This window comes from Brassica rapa, chromosome A10 (assembly GCF_000309985.2).
Source record: "Brassica rapa cultivar Chiifu-401-42 chromosome A10, CAAS_Brap_v3.01, whole genome shotgun sequence".
In the NCBI taxonomy this organism is placed as follows: domain Eukaryota; kingdom Viridiplantae; phylum Streptophyta; class Magnoliopsida; order Brassicales; family Brassicaceae; genus Brassica; species Brassica rapa.
Window position 1 is genome coordinate 12604433 of NC_024804.2, and position 16618 is coordinate 12621050.

The window sequence follows — 16618 nt, forward strand, 5'->3', positions numbered from 1 at the left end:
AAGTTTGGATAAATGGGCCGAGCCCGAAAACAACTGTTGAAAAGGGTTAGATGGAAGAGGGTATTTAAACCAAATTAGGGTTTTTCTCGTTTTCTCTCTCTCACAACTTCACTAGTCGTCTGAATCGGAGCTACGCTTGCAAACTCCAATCATGGTTCGTCATCATCCTCTCTCTCTCTTTATACTAGTGACTGTTTACATCTTTGATGGTTTCATAGTTTGATTCTCTGGAGCTTTGTGTTAGTGACTTAGACTATCGTTAACTTAGCTTCATAGCAACAATCTGATTTGTGTGCATCATGGTGATTGTTTTTTAGATCTGGCTTACTTAAATCTCATTGCCGCTCTAGTTCACGATGGAATCTCTCTAGCACTAGGAAATGTCATTTCTATCGATCTAACATGTATATATGTTTTGTTCTGTTTATTGTACAGGCGAGAGGTTTGAAGAAGCATTTGAAGAGGCTCAATGCCCCTAAGCATTGGATGCTTGACAAACTCGGTGGTGCTTTTGTATGTCTTCTTCTCTCTCTCTCTCTTTCTTCTTGTCTCCATATATATATATATATATATGTCTCATTTGCTCGTATTGGTTCCACACAGGCCCCCAAGCCATCTTCTGGACCCCACAAGTCGAGGGAGTGCCTTCCCCTCGTTCTTATCATCAGGAACAGGTTGAAGTACGCTCTCACCTACCGTGAAGTCATCTCCATCTTGATGCAAAGGCATATCCAGGTTGATGGCAAAGTCAGGACTGACAAGACCTATCCTGCTGGTTTCATGGATGTTGTCTCTATCCCCAAGACTAACGAGAACTTCCGTCTTCTCTATGACACCAAGGGACGTTTCCGTCTCCACTCCATCAGAGATGAGGAAGCCAAGGTTTCTTTTCTCTCTCTCTCTCTCTCATGTGTCATCATCGTTTAGAGTAATGCTTCAACCAAAGATTTTATTTCTGTTTCTCTCTACAGTTTAAGCTTTGCAAGGTTCGAACTATCCAGGTGGGACAGAAGGGCATTCCTTACCTCAACACATACGATGGTCGCACCATCCGTTACCCTGACCCACTCATCAAGCCTAATGACACCATCAAGCTCGACCTGGAGGAGAACAAGATTGTGGACTCCATCAAGTTTGATGTCGGCAATGTTGTGATGGTGACTGGAGGAAGAAACAGAGGGCGTGTTGGTGTGATTAAGAACCGTGAGAAGCATAAGGGAAGCTTCGAGACAATCCACATCCAAGACTCTACAGGACATGAGTTTGCAACACGGTTGGGAAATGTCTTCACCCTCGGCAAAGGAACTAAGCCCTGGGTTTCTCTTCCTAAGGGTAAAGGTATTAAGCTCACCATCATCGAGGAAGCCAGGAAGAGGCTCTCTGGGCAACAAGCTGCTTAAGTTTTCGACTTTCAGCTCTTTTATCATGTCGTTTTAGATGACTTTTGTTTCCTTAGACTCACTTTGCATCTTTTGGCTTGCTACTCAGTTTTGGAACTTATGTTTTTTTATCTATTTCAAGAGTTTTAAAATATGATCTAGTACAACGCAAGAACCACAGAGATGTGGTTATTGTCCAAATCCTGACATGTTACCAAGTACCAGCCCATACAAGTTCACTATTGGCCATTTGCATCTTTTGGTTTGCTACTCGGTTTAGAAACTTATGTTATTTTATCTGTTTTAAGAGTTTAAAGACTTATCTAGTACAAAACAGAAGAACAACCGAGCTGTGGTTACTGTCCAATCGATATATTATACCAAACCTATGGAGTACTATGTTACAGAGCTGTGATAACTGTCGTTGTCCCCGTGAACAGCTCGTTGATTCGCTCCTCTGTCCTGAACTACCCCATAATGATCCGTCTGCGTTTTGGTTAATATTGAGGGCACACATACATTAAGTATTGAGTTAAAACATTAGAGCTGTCTTCTCAGTTTTGATACTTATATCTAATGTATCTGTCTCGTCAAATACGAACGAGCACCAGACATAGAGTACGCATAATATAGATGGTGAATTGGTGAGTAACGCTATGGAGAAACAATTTACAGCAACTAAAAGAAACAAGAGAGACAAACGTTTACTGAACTCTATCAGATAGATACAACAGATAAACAAACAAAAAAACAAGAAAATACATTAGTTCGACACCCATTATTAGTTTATCACGTACTGTGATTCTGTGTCAAACATGGAACTGGTATGATTATGCCAAAATGAACATCATTCGCTCTTTCGTTTTTCTGTGTCTGTTAGCTGCTCTGCTTCTCTCTGTCGTATTGGCTCGTCTCTTCTGCAGCCTTTGCCCACACGTTGCTAATTTTCTCTGCGTATCCAACCTGCAACCACAACAAACACAAGTATTTATTTCAGAAACTCGACTCTGTTTCATTACTGGCGGATTTTATGAACTCCTACTTCCTCTTCACCGATATTATCATTCAAAGCACTCATCATTCACTAGGCTGTAAGAGATCCACCGTCTCATTATAATCTATTTTTCAACTTCTCTACTCTTAAAAGCTCATTAAGAATGGAACTACACTACCTTTTATGCTTAACCTACAAAATCTCCTTACCATTAATTACTCATTCTACATAGAAAACTTTCACTGAGCAATACAGAAAGGCTTAAGGCTTCATAAAAAGCTAATGTGCTGAATAATATTAACGTACCTGGTTAACAACAAAACCCTTCATCATGTTCATGAAGTCTGCACGCCTTTCTCCATCCAACCTCTCCACCTCAGATCGGTTATTATCCTGCAATAATACAAATTTACACAAGAGCACGATCAAAAAACTTTACATCATGTTGGTACATCAGCACAAGCTTTCATATGCAATGGTTATTACTAAATACCTTGATCCTTTCATACTCTCTGATGGCAACATTTTTTGCGTCTTCAGTGACCTTGATGGCTTCTTTTAACTCTTCTATTTTCCGGATCCTTGATTTGTCACCACCAAATACCTTTGATGATGCAGCCTCTAGCTTTTCCGCTCTTGCTTGCAGCGAAGAAAGCTCTGATAGAAGCGTCTGCACTGTCAGTAAAGCACTAGATCTATCTGCAAATGCGCCTTGGACAGCCATCATCATGCCAAGGTACTCATGTAGTGTGTCCTGTAATGAACAATTCATTTAAAATAAGCTCTTAGTGAAGCTAAAATACCCCAAAATCTCCATGTATAAACCGTTAACCTGTCAAGAGTCTCATTTGATTCAAAGTAAGAAGGCAATTTTACATTTCTGCAGTTGGATAGATAATTACCAAATGTTTGACAGTCTGGGAATTTAGCTCCCTATAAAATCTGCTTGCTTTTACAGCGGCAGTGGCTAAATTCTTCATATCAGTAGCACGAGTTCTCTGGGAGTTGAAAACAGCTTCTTCGTTCTCGAACTTTGTCAGCTTAATGAATGCTAACCCCAGTTCACCCATGGTTTCCCCCATGTCTTGCTGTGCCTTCACAAGGGATTCAGCCTACAAATATAATCCACAAAACGGTTTGTTCCAAACAGAATACAACATATGATGCATAAATCAACTAAAAAGGATGACACTTTTACCTGCTGTGAGGAGTTGATAATTTGTTGCTCGAGATCAAGCATCTTCTCCTTCTTCTCCAAAAACTCTTTATCTTCTTCAACAACCGCTGGTTTCGACCCACCCCAGTCATTAGAAACCGACTGCCTCAGTTCCTTAAACAACCTCAGCAGATCCCTACCTCCTCTAGCAGGCTGAACCACCTCATGCACCGGCACCGCAGATGCCCCACCTTCACCAAACAGCTGCTTCGGAAGCTTCACAGCACCATCCAACATCCTAGACGCCACATCAGTACTCATCGGCAGCGGCAACTTCCCTTGCACCTGAAGGAACACTTTCAGCTCATCGCTCTTCCTAATAACAGGGTGTGCACTGAGCCTACGCAAGTACTTCTCCAAAGCAACTCTCCTCTGCTCCACAAACTCTTGCTTCTGCATAACCTGACTCTCTACCACGCTCTTATCCGGCCTCGGTGGTATGCAGAACCCTCTATACGACTCAGCCAATCGATCTGCAAGCGTAACAACATCTCTAAACCTTCTCCGCACGCTGGACTCCGATACACCGAAGTCAGGAAGATTCGTCCTCGTCGTGATCTGGTACGTGATGTAAGTGTTTCCTCCCACGATGGAGTTCGAAGTCTCCTGCTCTTTCTGAGGGTTCGATACTGTGATCTTGATGTAATCGGAGCTCGACGAAGAAGGAGATCTCGATAGCGAATCGGGGGAGAGACTGCTATCCTCGCCGCCGTTGATCTCGCTGTCCGAGGTCTCGTCAAAAGGGCTGAAGATAACATCGGCGTAAGACGGCGGCTCGATGTAGGAGGACGGCGCAGTAAGTGGATCGGAATCAGCCGGAGTCAGGACGGTAGGAAGCGGCGAGAGAGGGTCGTGGACGTTGGAGAGTGTTGACATCGCGCTGCGATAAGCAGAGTTCGATGAATCGCCGTTGACATCGCTGCCGTTAAGGACGAGATTCTCCATCTCCTCCTTCGCTGCATTGAGATTCGTCTCTTCGAACACGTCGGCATTCTCCGATCCCATCATCTTCTCTTCTCCGGAGTAACAAAAAAAAATCGATTAGGGTTTGACGATTTGGGAAGAAACGGAGAGATTGCTGCGCCGGTGGCTAATCGCATTAAAAGACACCGGACTCGCTAAGATGCGCAGGTGGGGTAATGTGAAGGAAGACTAAAGTGCGCACTGTGCCGGATCATGGATGGCACGTGAAGTGGGGTTAAAGTCTCGTCATTTGACAATTGCCAATGCGTAACATGTGATGTGAAGAATCTGTCAACGTGATCCACCGATGGGCTTCTTAATGGGCCTGTATAAACCCATCTTAAAACCCAATTTATTTATTCCCGACGGTAATAGCAATATCGCCGCAACCAAACGGATTGATTAGGTTTTCATTTGGTTCTTAATCTGCAAGAGGTCTCTCTGATCGTCGTCGTATCCTGTCTTAACCGCAACTGTATCTTCGGTCAACTGATAACTCACTTCTTTTTCCCGACAAACTATGGCTTCCAAATTCGGTTTAGCGGGTGGAATCCCAGAGCGTCGTGTCCGACCAATCTGGGACGCAATCGACTCTCGTCAATTCAAGAACGCTCTCAAGCTCCTCACTTCGCTTCTCTCCAAGTACCCGAAGTCACCTTATGCTTTAGTAAGTTATCATCCAATCATTGGTTTCGTTTTTTTTCTTCTTTCTGTAATCTTTAAAACGGGAGTGTTGTTGCATTTGATAGGCGCTTAAAGCTCTGATTCATGAGAGGATGGGGAAGCCAGATGAGGCGCTGACTGTTTGCTTGGATGCTAAGGAGCTTTTGTATAAAGATGATTCGTCGTTGATGGATGATCTTACGCTCAGCACATTGCAAATTGTGTTTCAGAGACTTGATCACTGTAAGTGCCCTTCTTATAAAGAAGAGTTTAGAAGCTTGGTTATATCTAATTCGTTTGTTTTTGATGTGATTAGTGGACTTGGCTACTGGTTGTTATGCTCATGCCTGTGGTAGATTCCCTAATAATTTGGAGCTTATGATGGGGCTCTTTAATTGCTATGTTCGTGAATATTCATTTGTGAAACAGCAGCAGGTTGGTCTTTCTGCTGGTGATGAACAGTTTATCAGTCTTTATTTCCCTTTTCTTATGTATTTTTCTGTGACAGACAGCTATCAAAATGTACAAGCTTGCCGGGGAAGAAAGGTTCTTGCTGTGGGCAGTTTGTAGCATCCAGTTACAGGTGCGGCCACCGTCTATCCTGCTATTGTTTAGCCTTTTGGTACTCTATTTCTAAGTTGTGAAGATCTTGTACAGGTTCTATGTGATAAGAGTGGGGAGAAGCTCTTGCTTCTGGCTGAGGGTTTACTTAAGAAGCACATTGCCTCTCATAGTATGCATGAGCCAGAAGGTGAGTTCACTTCTCTACGAATGTCTTCTCTTTCACAAGCTATCGAACTAGTTCAGATTTCTTCAGGTTTTCTTCTACTAATGAAAGTCTGGTTGTTTTCAGCTCTCATGGTGTATATCTCTTTGCTGGAACAACAATCCAAATACAAGGATGCTTTAGAAGTCCTTTCTGGAAGTTTGGGTTCTCTTTTGGTGATTGAAGTCGATAAATTACGGATACAGGTAATTTACAAGGCTTTTTTTTGGTCGGAAAGATATCTTAGGACATCTCAAACTTCATGCTTTTTTTGTTTGCATTATATTCTAAGTAGGATGCATACATTCTGATATAATGCATGTTCCCTTAGTTTGAAGTTGAAATTATAGATAATATGTACTAGCATACAGAGTCTTTTGTTGTATGATCGGTTTCTCACGCAAACTCTCACACTTTAAGCTGACAGGGGAGACTCCTTGCTAGGGCACGTGACTACTCTGCTGCCGTTGATGTCTATAAGAAAATCTTAGAATTGAGGTACCTTGTCAATGCATGAGCATTTCAACTCAGTGTTTTCAGAGTTGGCACTCTTTCCGGTTTGATCTTTCGATTGTTTCTGTCAGTATGCTGACATGTTTTTTTTTGTTCACTTGGCAGTCCAGATGATTGGGAGTGTTTCCTACAATATCTGGGCTGTTTGTTTGAAGATGACAGCATGTGGAAATTCTTTGACGATATTGATCAAATTCATCCAACTAAAAACATAGAATGCAAGTTTTCTCACCTTACAGAAGAAATGGTAATTATAATAACCTAATTCGTGTTCCTTTGCTTTTTTCCTTAACTTCTGGCATATACATTATCTAATTTCTTATCCAACATGCAGTTTGATTCTCGTATATCAAGTGCTTCAGAATTGGTGCACAAGTTACAGAGAGATACTGAGAATAGTAACTTAAGGGGTCCGCACTTGGCAGAAATTGAAATCGAGAAGAGAAAGTTCTTATATGGAAAGAAGAACGACAGCGAGTTACTAAAATCGTTACTGCAATATTTTCTCAAGTATATCTCTATGAACTCTTTTTCGGTTGTTATCTTTTGCTTACGGAGTCTGACTTGCGTATCGCTTTGCATGCAGATTTGGTCATTTAGCTTGCTATGCTTCCGACGTTGAAGCATTCCTACATGTATTACCCCCTCATAAAAAGGCAGAGTTTGTCGGAATGTTAGTGGAAAATGCTGATTCGGTTTCTGCATCAGCAACCACAGTGCTTGGTCAAACAACAACCATACTCAAAGTTCAAGAACTCACTGGAAACATCTTTGTGCTTCCTCTTGGCGGTATGTTCTCCTTAAACACATACCTTTTTCTGAAAATTTGCCATGTTTTCTCCTTATGAAGATTCAGTGTTGAATCTACAAGCTGTGCGACTCTTTTGTGCATATGGCATCTCTCTGTTTTGGTGTACAGTGTAATGCATCATTTTCCATCATAGTTTCATGTTGCCTCCCCTATGTGGGTTTCTTATTATTGCAACATAGTTGCTCTGCATGTGTTCTGCATCGGTTTATAATTCCATCTTTCCTTCCAATATGTAGAGATTGAAGCCTCTGCAGTCAAACTGGCGAAGTTATACTGTCAAAATCTTCCGCTTTCCAAGGACTTGGATCCTCAAGAGAGTATGTTTGGGGAAGAACTTCTATCTTTGATTAGCAACATGTTGGTCCAGGTACTTTGATTGTGTTGCATGCTTCCCCGATACTGTATAACCCCTTGTTATATATATATAATTAACCTTGCTGCTGTTTCCAGTTATACTGGCGTACTCGAGATTTTTGCTATCTTGCTGAGGCTATCATGGTTCTTGAGTTGGGCTTGTCCATCCGAGGGTCAGTAACTAATTGTTATAGCTATGTAAACGTTGATTTGAGTTTCTAACAGTGCCACTTTTGGCATTTCAAAAAGATAATTTTTTTTACTTATGATTGTTTTTGGTTTTCACAGACATGTCTGGCAGTACAAGATCTTGCTGTTACACATATATTCATATATTGGTGCTCTTCCACTTGCATTTGAACGGTATTCATAGCTCTCATCTTTACTTTTTTTTACCTGGAAAATAAAACCCTTCTTCAGCTAGTTTTACTGAACCACCTGTTTGCCTTCTGTTAGGTATAAAGCTCTTGATGTGAAGAACATCTTGACTGAAACGGTTTCACACCATATTCTCCGCCAAATGTTGGAATCTCCCATGTGGGTAGACTTAAATAACCTCCTACAAGACTACCTCAAGTTTATGGATGACCATTTGAAAGAGTCTGCAGACCTTACGTTCCTTGCTTACCGCCACAGAAATTACTCAAAAGTAAACAATTTGAATTCCTCTCCATTACCATATCTCCCTGTGTACATTTGGTTACTGTCGTGACTTATCTGAATTATCCAATCTCAGGTTATCGAATTTGTCCTATTCAAACAAAGACTGCAGCAGTCAAACCAGTACGAAGCTGCGAGGGTTGAAGCGTCTCTCTTGCAATTGAAGCAGAATGCAGACAGCATCGAGGAAGAAGAGGTAGCTAATACCATATCCTTGTCCTGTAAATTACCTTATGTCCATTTATTTGATCCTCTCATAATAATATCTAACTCTGCATGTATTCTTGTTGTGTCTAGCGCGTTCTTGAAAACCTGAAATCTGGAGTTCAGCTTGTGGAGCTCTCGAACGAAATGGGATCAAGGACACTGAGGTTCAATGAAGATATGCAAACACGACCATGGTGGACACCTTGTCCTGAGAAAAACTATTTATTAGGTAAGTTTTCCTTCACTATATTAGTTGTTTATTTTTTCTTGTGGTGCTATTCTTAATATCAATCAACAACGTCTGTAGGTTCATTTGAAGATTTTTCTTACTGTCCCAAAGAGAATGTGGTACGTTTGTCTATATTATCAATACATCTTCTCTTGTACTTGGGGACCGGTACAATCTAATAATGTTTGTAATTGTTGCGTGTCTATAGAACAAAGATCGTGAAGAAAACGTGAGACGAGCCATCCAGAGAAAATCCCTTGTGCCTCGGATGATATATCTCTCTATTCAGTGTTCGGCAACAGCATTAAAGGAGAGTATAGAAACCAATGGGTCTGGAGGTGACATCAAAACCTGCGAAGAGCTTAAGTCCTTGCTGGATGAGTACATCAAAACGTTGGAATCTTCTTTCAGTGACGCTGTAGAGAAGATCACAGAGATCTCACAGGGTGCAAGGACTTTTGAGGTTAGCTTATTCTACTTCTTCCAAGTGCACTCATGTCAACTGGTCTTACTGTTATTGACTTTGTGGGAAAATTCTGCAGACGCTCGGTTCAGATCTTGTTGACTGGTTGAATTTTGCGGTATTTTGGAATGCTTGGAGCCTGAGTTCCCAAGAGCACTGGAACGTGTTGAACTTGCTATTTGAGAGGCTTATCCTGGACAGAATCAAATCAATGGGATCTTCAGAGATGAGTTCTTGCTATTCTGATGTGCAGGTCTTGGTTCAGATCATCACTGAACCGTTGGCGTGGCACAGTCTTGTAATTCAGGCTTGCACCCGCTCGTCTCTCCCATCTGGGAAGAAGAAGAAGAAAGCTCAACATTCAGATCATTTGCCTTCCTCTCCAATGTCTCAAGCAATCAAAGATTCTATACATTCCTTATGCAGCACAGTACAAGAAGTTTCTAACTGGCTAGTTAATCAAATGAACAACCCAGAAGATGATCAAGTGGAGAGATTTTTGACAACTCTGAAGAGGAATAAAGGACCGGGACAGGTTCTTGAGGTTCTGGAGAGTTTCATTGCAACCAGCGAAGAGTCAGAGGTTGGTAGCCGCATCTTTGAATCACTAAAAACATGGAGCAAGGCAGATTCAGCACGTAAAACAGTCACGGCGCAACAGAGAGTCCTCCGTGAGTTTCACCAAATCTGTGAATCTAAGAGAAAGCTGCTGGAAAAGCTCAAACAACAGATGTCCCATGTTTGATTGATCCTCTTAAATCATAAGAACACGTTAGAGAGAAACGTCGCTGCTTTTTGTTTGGCTATTTCATTCTCATTCATGACAGAACACACGTTGATGTGGTGATGTTTCAGTACAATTTTTGAAAAAATGTTTTACATTTATTCTCCTATGCAACAAACTTCTGACAACGAGTGTCCTTGTGAATGTTTTGGCAACGAATGGAGCAAAAACGCATCCCGCATAAGCAGCAATTGTACCCTGCAATGTAACCACAAACTGTGCAGAAATGGCGACGAGAAGACGATGTCGGAGGTCCCACTGCTGCTTTCAAGTAGGTGGGCACATGCGACGGTAAAGATTCCAAATTTGCCTGAAAGAGAAACCGTAACATCAGCTGCGGAAATGATAAACAAAGAGTTGATTACATTACCTCTTGCAAGAGCTCAGTGAAGGACTTGGGAGCTTTACGAGCCTCCAAAGCTTTTGCTTGTCGAGTTTTACGCTTTGATCCTTTCTGTTGCTTCTTCTGCACGTAACCTACAATAAACCAAAACATGATTAAACTAGAAGACCTACAGATCACAGAGAGTAACTAAGACTATTCACCGAGGTCATCTTCTTCGTCGAGAGATGCTTCTTCATCATCGTTCAAATCAACCACCTCCACGGCTCCATTGTCGTTCTCTAAAGCCTCCAGCCTAGCTATAGCAGCCTAGAATTAACCAAACACAAATGAAGTCTCATTGCCAAGAAAAGAATAATAATCAAAAAGTGATTTCGACATTAGACAAGACACCTGGGTTCGATTGTCGGTGCTTGTAAGAGCTGCCGCCATCTTCGTAGCAACCTTACGGGTACGGCTCGATACTCGACGGTTTGCCATGTCTTCCTCCATACCGCTTAGGGTGATTCAGTGTACCGGCGACGGTGGAAGTGCAGCGGCGGTAGAGTGGTATACGGCGTATTCGCGAGAAATGGACGACGGTGACTCTTTAGGTCTGGTCCAGAAAATAGTCTGGTTCACTCTGCAACGGCCCATTGGGCTTTGTAATTTGTAAAATCACTTTAAACATTTCTATCTCTAATATCCAAGTTTTTAAAATATAATAAACAAATTATAAACTATAATAATTTATAAATATGAAAATAATATATAAGTATCTCAAAATATGTTACTATTATATACAATCTCATAAATATATAAAAGATTTTTGCAACAGTGTCAAATTTCAAGGTACCTACATATTTTTTCTTATTTTTGTTTGTTAATAACTTTTGAAAACATATATATGAAGATGTTTTGCAGTATGTATATTGCCAAAACTTCTAAATTCTATATTTAAATAAAATTAATCATTTAAAAATAATTACTCGATCTTTATAAATATTCTAAGTTTTTCACCTAAAAATTCTTACAAAAAACTAATTTTATTTATTTATTTTATTAGTAAGATATCCTTGAAATTATAACAACGCAGCTGCATAAAACCAAAAAAAAAATGGAAAAAATTGATCAACCAAATGAAGCTGCTTCTACATTGGAATTTATTAGCTTGTACAATGAACTTGGATAATTGTTTAGATAGCAAGATCATCCCCAAAAATACAGAATGTACAAAACAAAAAAGAAACCTAATCAGTTAAGCAATCTGTGTCCTAAACTAACAATTATTACAAGACCAATAAGACACTAACTTCTTGTAATCAAACTTGCCATTCAAGAAACCACCACCTTTCTGGTTCCTCACCTGTTGCTGTACTACCAACACCGAACCTTCCGATGCAAACACACTCTTAGCCACAGTGTCTCCAATAACTCCAAGCTGGTGGTTCTCACTCCACTCCGCAAGCCCTTCTATAATCTTTGGATTGATACCTTCTCTCTTCCCCGTTATCCACAGATCATAGTCGTTGTCATTCAACGCTTGTATTGCCGCCAGCGTCTCCGCACCGTTCTTTACCACAACCTCCCTGTAACTAACCCTCTCCTTCTCTTCATTCTTGACCCAAAACCACGTCACCACCCCGTCGTCCAGCTTCTTCTCCCTCTCGTCCTCTCCTTCGTGGTTGAACGACAAGAACCTAATCACCGTCAGGGTTATGTCTGGATTCACCGTCATCCTGTCCGCCAGATGCAGAGCTTCTCTGTTATCAGCTCCTCCTAAGAACAGAACAACAAAACGGTACGTTTCTTGGGACCGAGCGTTTCTACGCCGTCCCTTGTCGTAATAGATACAAACAGAGCATGGCGTGTGGGCCAAGACATCCGCGTTCACGGATAACATGCCGGAGTTACGTAGCTCCGTTGGTGCATCGTCGTCGAGACGTTCTTGCTGATAAGGTAAGAGGATAAAAGCGGTTTTATTAGCCAATGCTAGCTGGCAAATGTTGTGGTACATTAGACGCTTTGGAGCATGAGCTGTGTAGGCACGTAGCGTTACACATTCATCTCTTTTCTCTTGGTACAACCTAAATGCGGTTTGCACCTGGTTTCTCCGGGCACCTTCATCTTCTTCTTCTTCCACCTCTTCCTCATCGTCCTCCTCTTCCTCTTCCTCCTCCTCGTGGTCGATAAAAACCGGCGAGGCTCGCCCCATTAACTCCACTAACTGGATAGCGTATATACAAAAGGGGCTAGTTGTAGTGGGATTAGCAAGGTCGAGGAAGGTGAACAAACCGGACAAGGCTTCGTGGTCGGCGACGGCGAGAACAAGTCCCACCTCGGTAGACGGGGGAGTGTGTTGTATGGTGCGGTACTTGCTGATCCTGTAAGGACGATCTGGATCGTAAAGGAAGCTGATAAGCGGTGTAGCTATTCCCGTAACCACAAGGGCATGCAAAACCAAGATAGCAAAACCGGGTAAACCGATTATATTTTTGTCTATCCAGTGCAAGTAGAGCAAGGTATCTATCTGGCCTCTCAAGTTCAGCATGAGACCAAGCGTGAGGCTGTCTCTGGTGGGGATTTTAAAGAAGACAGCAGCGGAAAACACAGCGAGAAACTTAGAGATGAATCCAACGACTGTCATGTAGACAAGAGGAGAGAGCTTTTGTTCCCAAATATCATTGGTGATAAGATTGACATTGGTCTTGAGTCCCACCAAACCAAAGGAGAAAGGCATCAAGAACTCATGGATGAAAGTCTCGCTCCTAATAGCCAGCGTCGAACCCAAAGGTGGACCTTGAGGGACAATGAACCCTAGCAAAATGGGTCCCATGCCCATAGATAAACCAAACATGTCTGTAATGAAACAAGCGACAAGAACACCCATGAGAATCATTACAATATAGTTTTGGTCGACGAGTTTTCCCTCTGGCGTTTGGTCGACCACCCACTCAAGAGCTCGTGCCACAACCAAAGACATAAAAGCATTGAATATAACGACCGATATAAGATACCAAACTATAGCCGTGGCTCCTCCTTCCTCTACCTGATTCAAGGCCTCGAAAAAAATAAGAGCAACAATCGCTGCCATGTCTCCAATGAGAGCCACCGACATGGCGAACTTGCCTACTTCAGAGTTGAGAAGGTTCATGTCTCTTAAGACGGTGTAGATGACAGGGAAAGAACTAAAAGCCAAGGCAAACGCAATCGATCCAACGGATGAAAACTTTCTCATGTTCTTGTCCATTTTGTCTCGCATTGCCATCCCCGTGGCCAAAGTGCAGACCAGGGGGACGACAATGCCGATCACAGCAATGTACTTATGCTTTCTTGGAGACTTTGCAATGGCTGAAACGTCAGTTTTGGCCGCAGTGATAAAGAAGAAGTAAACAAATCCCAACAGTCCCAAGTTTTCACATATGTAATTTGATATCGGTGGGAACAAGTAGTAATTGAAGTTCCTGCTTCCTCCAAGCATCGACGGTCCTATCATCATTCCACCCTTCAAACACACACACAAAACCATTTTTTAATATATTCTAAATCAATTTTTTATTTATTTAAACCATATGCATGGTGGAATTTGAGATTTATAAACCCATAAACATTTTAAGTTAATTTTAACATAAAAATCGATAATTTTATAGGTCATGCATGTATAATAATCAGAACAAATGTTTCATCCCAGTGTACCCAAAACTGGTCCTGGCTATATGATAAATGAATGAATAAGATTAGTGACGAACAATGATCTCGCAGACGATACGAGGTTGACGTAGAGGTCGAAGGAGGAAGCATGTGGTTTTGATGAAGAAGATAATAAGAATTGCCTCGATCAAGAAAGTTGAAAATGCATAGTTCATAGCGTTTTCGCCTCTGAACATTCCAAATGGTTGCTTACTGTGAATGTGTCGACAAACCACCGGAAGTCTAGACGACAAATCTCGAGTACTAACCTCACCGGTGGGTGGTGGGTCCTCTGGCCAGAACCCAATATGGATTGGCATGAGAATCCGGTCATTGCTGGGGAAATGCCTAACCATGCAAATATTTGTTTAAGATCACGGTTTGGTTCATCTAAAGCAAAACGATTGTGATCATCGATGGAGAGAGAAAAAGAGAAGACAATAGATACAAAGTTGATGTTCTTTTGAAAACAAGTGTGGATGTGCGTCATTTTTGGGAACAATTCTAGTTTTCGCTTAGTCCTTTGTTTTCTTCTTCTGGTTACGAGTTTTTTACTTGAAAGCATGTATTTTGTGGTATGATCTATATTTAGCATAATTAAAGAATCCAACGTATTAAATTTTACTTTTTGAATTTGTTTTCTTACACATATTTTAAATAAAAACCATATATCTATGTTTTTCTCTTTTATTTTGTTGCATCAGAAATATATTTGTACTCTGTAAACTGTAAATTAAAATATGTTTCTTTTCCTATGAAATGCTATGGAAAACTGTGAATATATTCAAAAGTTCCTATAAGATTTGTTACTATTTCTTTTTACAGTGTTAAGTATTACATGTAAGGTTAAATATGTGAAAATGTCACTTCATTCCTTAAGTTTTGCAGTATCCCTTACTGAAATAAATATTAATTTCCTTATCCATTATATCAGTATTTAGTTGATAAAATACAAAAGAGAATGATGGATGAATTTAGAAGCAATAACATAAGGGACAGGGACGTGCAAGGCACGGCCGTGGTAGCTGGCTAACACAAACTCCCATGCATCTATTTCCTCTTCCTTTGTTTTGTTCCTTGTGGGGACAATGGAAATATCACACAGTCACAGCTAGACAAGTAAACATATATATATTGTGAAGGTTAGATTCTCAAATTATAACAGTACTCTATAGTCATTAATAATATTTTGAAATGAAAGACAAATATAGATCCACCTACATCCAATATTGAATGCATCACCGCTATTTACGTTCTTCCACATAGTTATTTCATGTTTCCTACTTATAATATGGTTTCCGCGTTTCCTTTTAGCTCAGTGTCTGGTCCAACCAAAGACTTGTGGCCATGCTGAATTTGCGCCGTGGAGAATATAAAAGCTTAGCTACCAAACAGTAAACACTACCGTATAAAACATTATGTCACGGAGCCAGTCAGTACACTATATATCTAGACGTATTTCATTGCTATATTCAATGTCCATAACATTACTATGCGATAATCATACGCTTTATAAAAAAATATTGATTAGGTAACGTTTATACCAATCTAGACCCATTTTTCTTAATTCTTTTTTAAAAATGTTTCGCTCAAAATTTGCTGCATAGGCGGATCGATTTGTTAAACACTGTTAAATTGTAACTTATAAATTAAAGTGTACTGTAGTCCAACAGTACTAATCTATAAATCATCGTTTATTTATTGTAATTTTAACGAAAAGGGAGATTCACAAATCTTATTCTACTATAAGATATACTGTATTTATCAGTGGTTAACATTCTCCCGTAATTAGCTCTACTATAACGCATGTAAGTATAAATGTACGGACAATTCTCTCATATAGCTATTTTTAAGTTTTTGTCACAAAAATAGTTTTTAAATAAATGACCAAAATATCTTTTTTTTTATTTTAAAATTTTTAATTTTTAATTTTAATTTTAAAAAAATTGAAACTCTACCCCAAAACTCCACCACTTAACTCTAAACAATAAGTATAGATTAGTTAACCTTATGGTAAAAATATACTTTTACCCTTTAATAAAATTTCTTCTGGTTATTTTTTTTATTGAGAGCTATTTTTATAACAAAAACTTACGAATGAATATCCTAACGAATTTCTCTAAATGTATCTCATATATATTAATTGAAAAATATTACTTCTTTTTGTATCAACGTGCCATCACTGATATGATTAGAGAAATGGGATGGTCAATCTAATTATATAATAAACTTTTTCTAAACTAACCATAAATTCATTATTAATGTTCTTTATTATTTACTTACATTAAAATTATGGAATTTTTTAATGTGGATAAAGTATATATGACAATTATGAATAAATATTTGATAAAAATTAGTATATCTTCTACCATATTTGTTTAATTTTAAACTATTAGAATAAATTAAACAACCACATTAACCATATAATAAAAATTTAGATTTTATGTATATGTTATATTTTGAATTTTTTTAAACGATTATAAATTACTAAAACTATTAAAATTTTCACGTTTAAATTTTGTGATCCATGGTTAAAAATTTTGGTTATTACAAAATACAAATGATTACAAAATCATATAAGTTTAAAAACTAATTTAATTAATT

General features: G+C 39.7%; 5 protein-coding genes across 6 annotated transcripts; 2 read left to right on the forward strand and 3 right to left on the reverse strand.

Annotated features, from left to right (window-relative positions):
- The first annotated feature begins 20 nt into the window (after positions 1-20).
- LOC103845268 (40S ribosomal protein S4-1) lies at positions 21-1533 on the forward strand. The gene is made up of 4 exons (XM_009122102.3): positions 21-154; positions 436-513; positions 604-882; positions 972-1533. Exons 1-4 carry the CDS (start codon positions 152-154, stop codon positions 1398-1400), a joined length of 789 nt encoding a protein of 262 aa, XP_009120350.1. The 5' UTR covers positions 21-151; the 3' UTR covers positions 1401-1533.
- Positions 1534-2007: 474 nt separating this feature from the next.
- On the reverse strand, positions 2008-4686 carry LOC103845270 (sorting nexin 2A). The gene is made up of 5 exons (XM_009122103.3): positions 3572-4686; positions 3276-3485; positions 2867-3127; positions 2680-2766; positions 2008-2342 (listed from the first exon to the last, which is right to left on the reverse strand). The coding sequence occupies exons 1-5, from the start codon at positions 4595-4597 to the stop codon at positions 2256-2258; spliced, it is 1671 nt and encodes a 556-aa protein (XP_009120351.2). The 5' UTR covers positions 4598-4686; the 3' UTR covers positions 2008-2255.
- Positions 4687-5072: 386 nt separating this feature from the next.
- Positions 5073-10103, forward strand: LOC103845272 (N-terminal acetyltransferase B complex auxiliary subunit NAA25). 2 transcript variants are annotated; one of them, XM_009122105.3, is made up of 19 exons: positions 5073-5219; positions 5302-5458; positions 5532-5650; positions 5724-5798; positions 5873-5966; positions 6069-6187; positions 6409-6479; positions 6600-6741; positions 6829-7004; positions 7081-7283; positions 7542-7672; positions 7756-7832; positions 7948-8022; positions 8116-8308; positions 8396-8515; positions 8617-8755; positions 8834-8874; positions 8964-9218; positions 9298-10103. In XM_009122105.3, the coding sequence occupies exons 1-19, from the start codon at positions 5073-5075 to the stop codon at positions 9961-9963; spliced, it is 3000 nt and encodes a 999-aa protein (XP_009120353.1). In that variant the 3' UTR covers positions 9964-10103. The 2 variants fall into 2 exon arrangements, with proteins under 2 accessions (XP_009120353.1, XP_033137687.1); XM_033281796.1 differs by lacking the exons at positions 5073-5219; positions 5302-5458 and having other exon boundaries at positions 5728-5798.
- LOC103845271 (SWR1 complex subunit 6) lies at positions 10013-10972 on the reverse strand. The gene is made up of 4 exons (XM_009122104.3): positions 10739-10972; positions 10549-10654; positions 10373-10479; positions 10013-10312 (listed from the first exon to the last, which is right to left on the reverse strand). The coding sequence occupies exons 1-4, from the start codon at positions 10835-10837 to the stop codon at positions 10109-10111; spliced, it is 516 nt and encodes a 171-aa protein (XP_009120352.1). The 5' UTR covers positions 10838-10972; the 3' UTR covers positions 10013-10108.
- Positions 10973-11546: 574 nt separating this feature from the next.
- LOC103845273 (cation/H(+) antiporter 24) lies at positions 11547-16528 on the reverse strand. The gene is made up of 2 exons (XM_009122107.3): positions 14074-16528; positions 11547-13829 (listed from the first exon to the last, which is right to left on the reverse strand). The coding sequence occupies exons 1-2, from the start codon at positions 14368-14370 to the stop codon at positions 11604-11606; spliced, it is 2523 nt and encodes an 840-aa protein (XP_009120355.2). The 5' UTR covers positions 14371-16528; the 3' UTR covers positions 11547-11603.
- Positions 16529-16618: the final 90 nt, after the last annotated feature.

Bases quoted from the DNA above. Each gene is read 5' to 3' on its own strand.
- LOC103845268 (XM_009122102.3), top strand. The intron at 514-603 runs GTATGTCTTCTT...GGTTCCACACAG, and splicing joins ACAAACTCGGTGGTGCTTTT to GCCCCCAAGCCATCTTCTGG. The intron at 883-971 runs GTTTCTTTTCTC...TTCTCTCTACAG, and splicing joins TCAGAGATGAGGAAGCCAAG to TTTAAGCTTTGCAAGGTTCG.
- LOC103845270 (XM_009122103.3), bottom strand. From the start codon at position 4,597: ATGATGGGATCGGAGAATGCCGACGTGTTCGAAGAGACGAATCTCAAT. The intron at 2,767-2,866 runs GTATTTAGTAAT...GTATTATTGCAG, and splicing joins GAGAGTATGAAAGGATCAAG to GATAATAACCGATCTGAGGT. The intron at 2,343-2,679 runs GTACGTTAATAT...TTGTGGTTGCAG, and splicing joins AGGGTTTTGTTGTTAACCAG to GTTGGATACGCAGAGAAAAT.
- LOC103845272 (XM_009122105.3), top strand. From the start codon at position 5,073: ATGGCTTCCAAATTCGGTTTAGCGGGTGGAATCCCAGAGCGTCGTGTC. The intron at 5,459-5,531 runs GTAAGTGCCCTT...TGATGTGATTAG, and splicing joins GTTTCAGAGACTTGATCACT to TGGACTTGGCTACTGGTTGT. The intron at 8,516-8,616 runs GTAGCTAATACC...TGTTGTGTCTAG, and splicing joins ACAGCATCGAGGAAGAAGAG to CGCGTTCTTGAAAACCTGAA.
- LOC103845271 (XM_009122104.3), bottom strand. From the start codon at position 10,837: ATGGAGGAAGACATGGCAAACCGTCGAGTATCGAGCCGTACCCGTAAG. The intron at 10,655-10,738 runs GTGTCTTGTCTA...GGTTAATTCTAG, and splicing joins GCACCGACAATCGAACCCAG to GCTGCTATAGCTAGGCTGGA. The intron at 10,313-10,372 runs GTAATGTAATCA...TTTCTCTTTCAG, and splicing joins TCACTGAGCTCTTGCAAGAG to GCAAATTTGGAATCTTTACC.
- LOC103845273 (XM_009122107.3), bottom strand. From the start codon at position 14,370: ATGGTTAGGCATTTCCCCAGCAATGACCGGATTCTCATGCCAATCCAT. The intron at 13,830-14,073 runs GTTCGTCACTAA...GTGTGTTTGAAG, and splicing joins GTATCGTCTGCGAGATCATT to GGTGGAATGATGATAGGACC.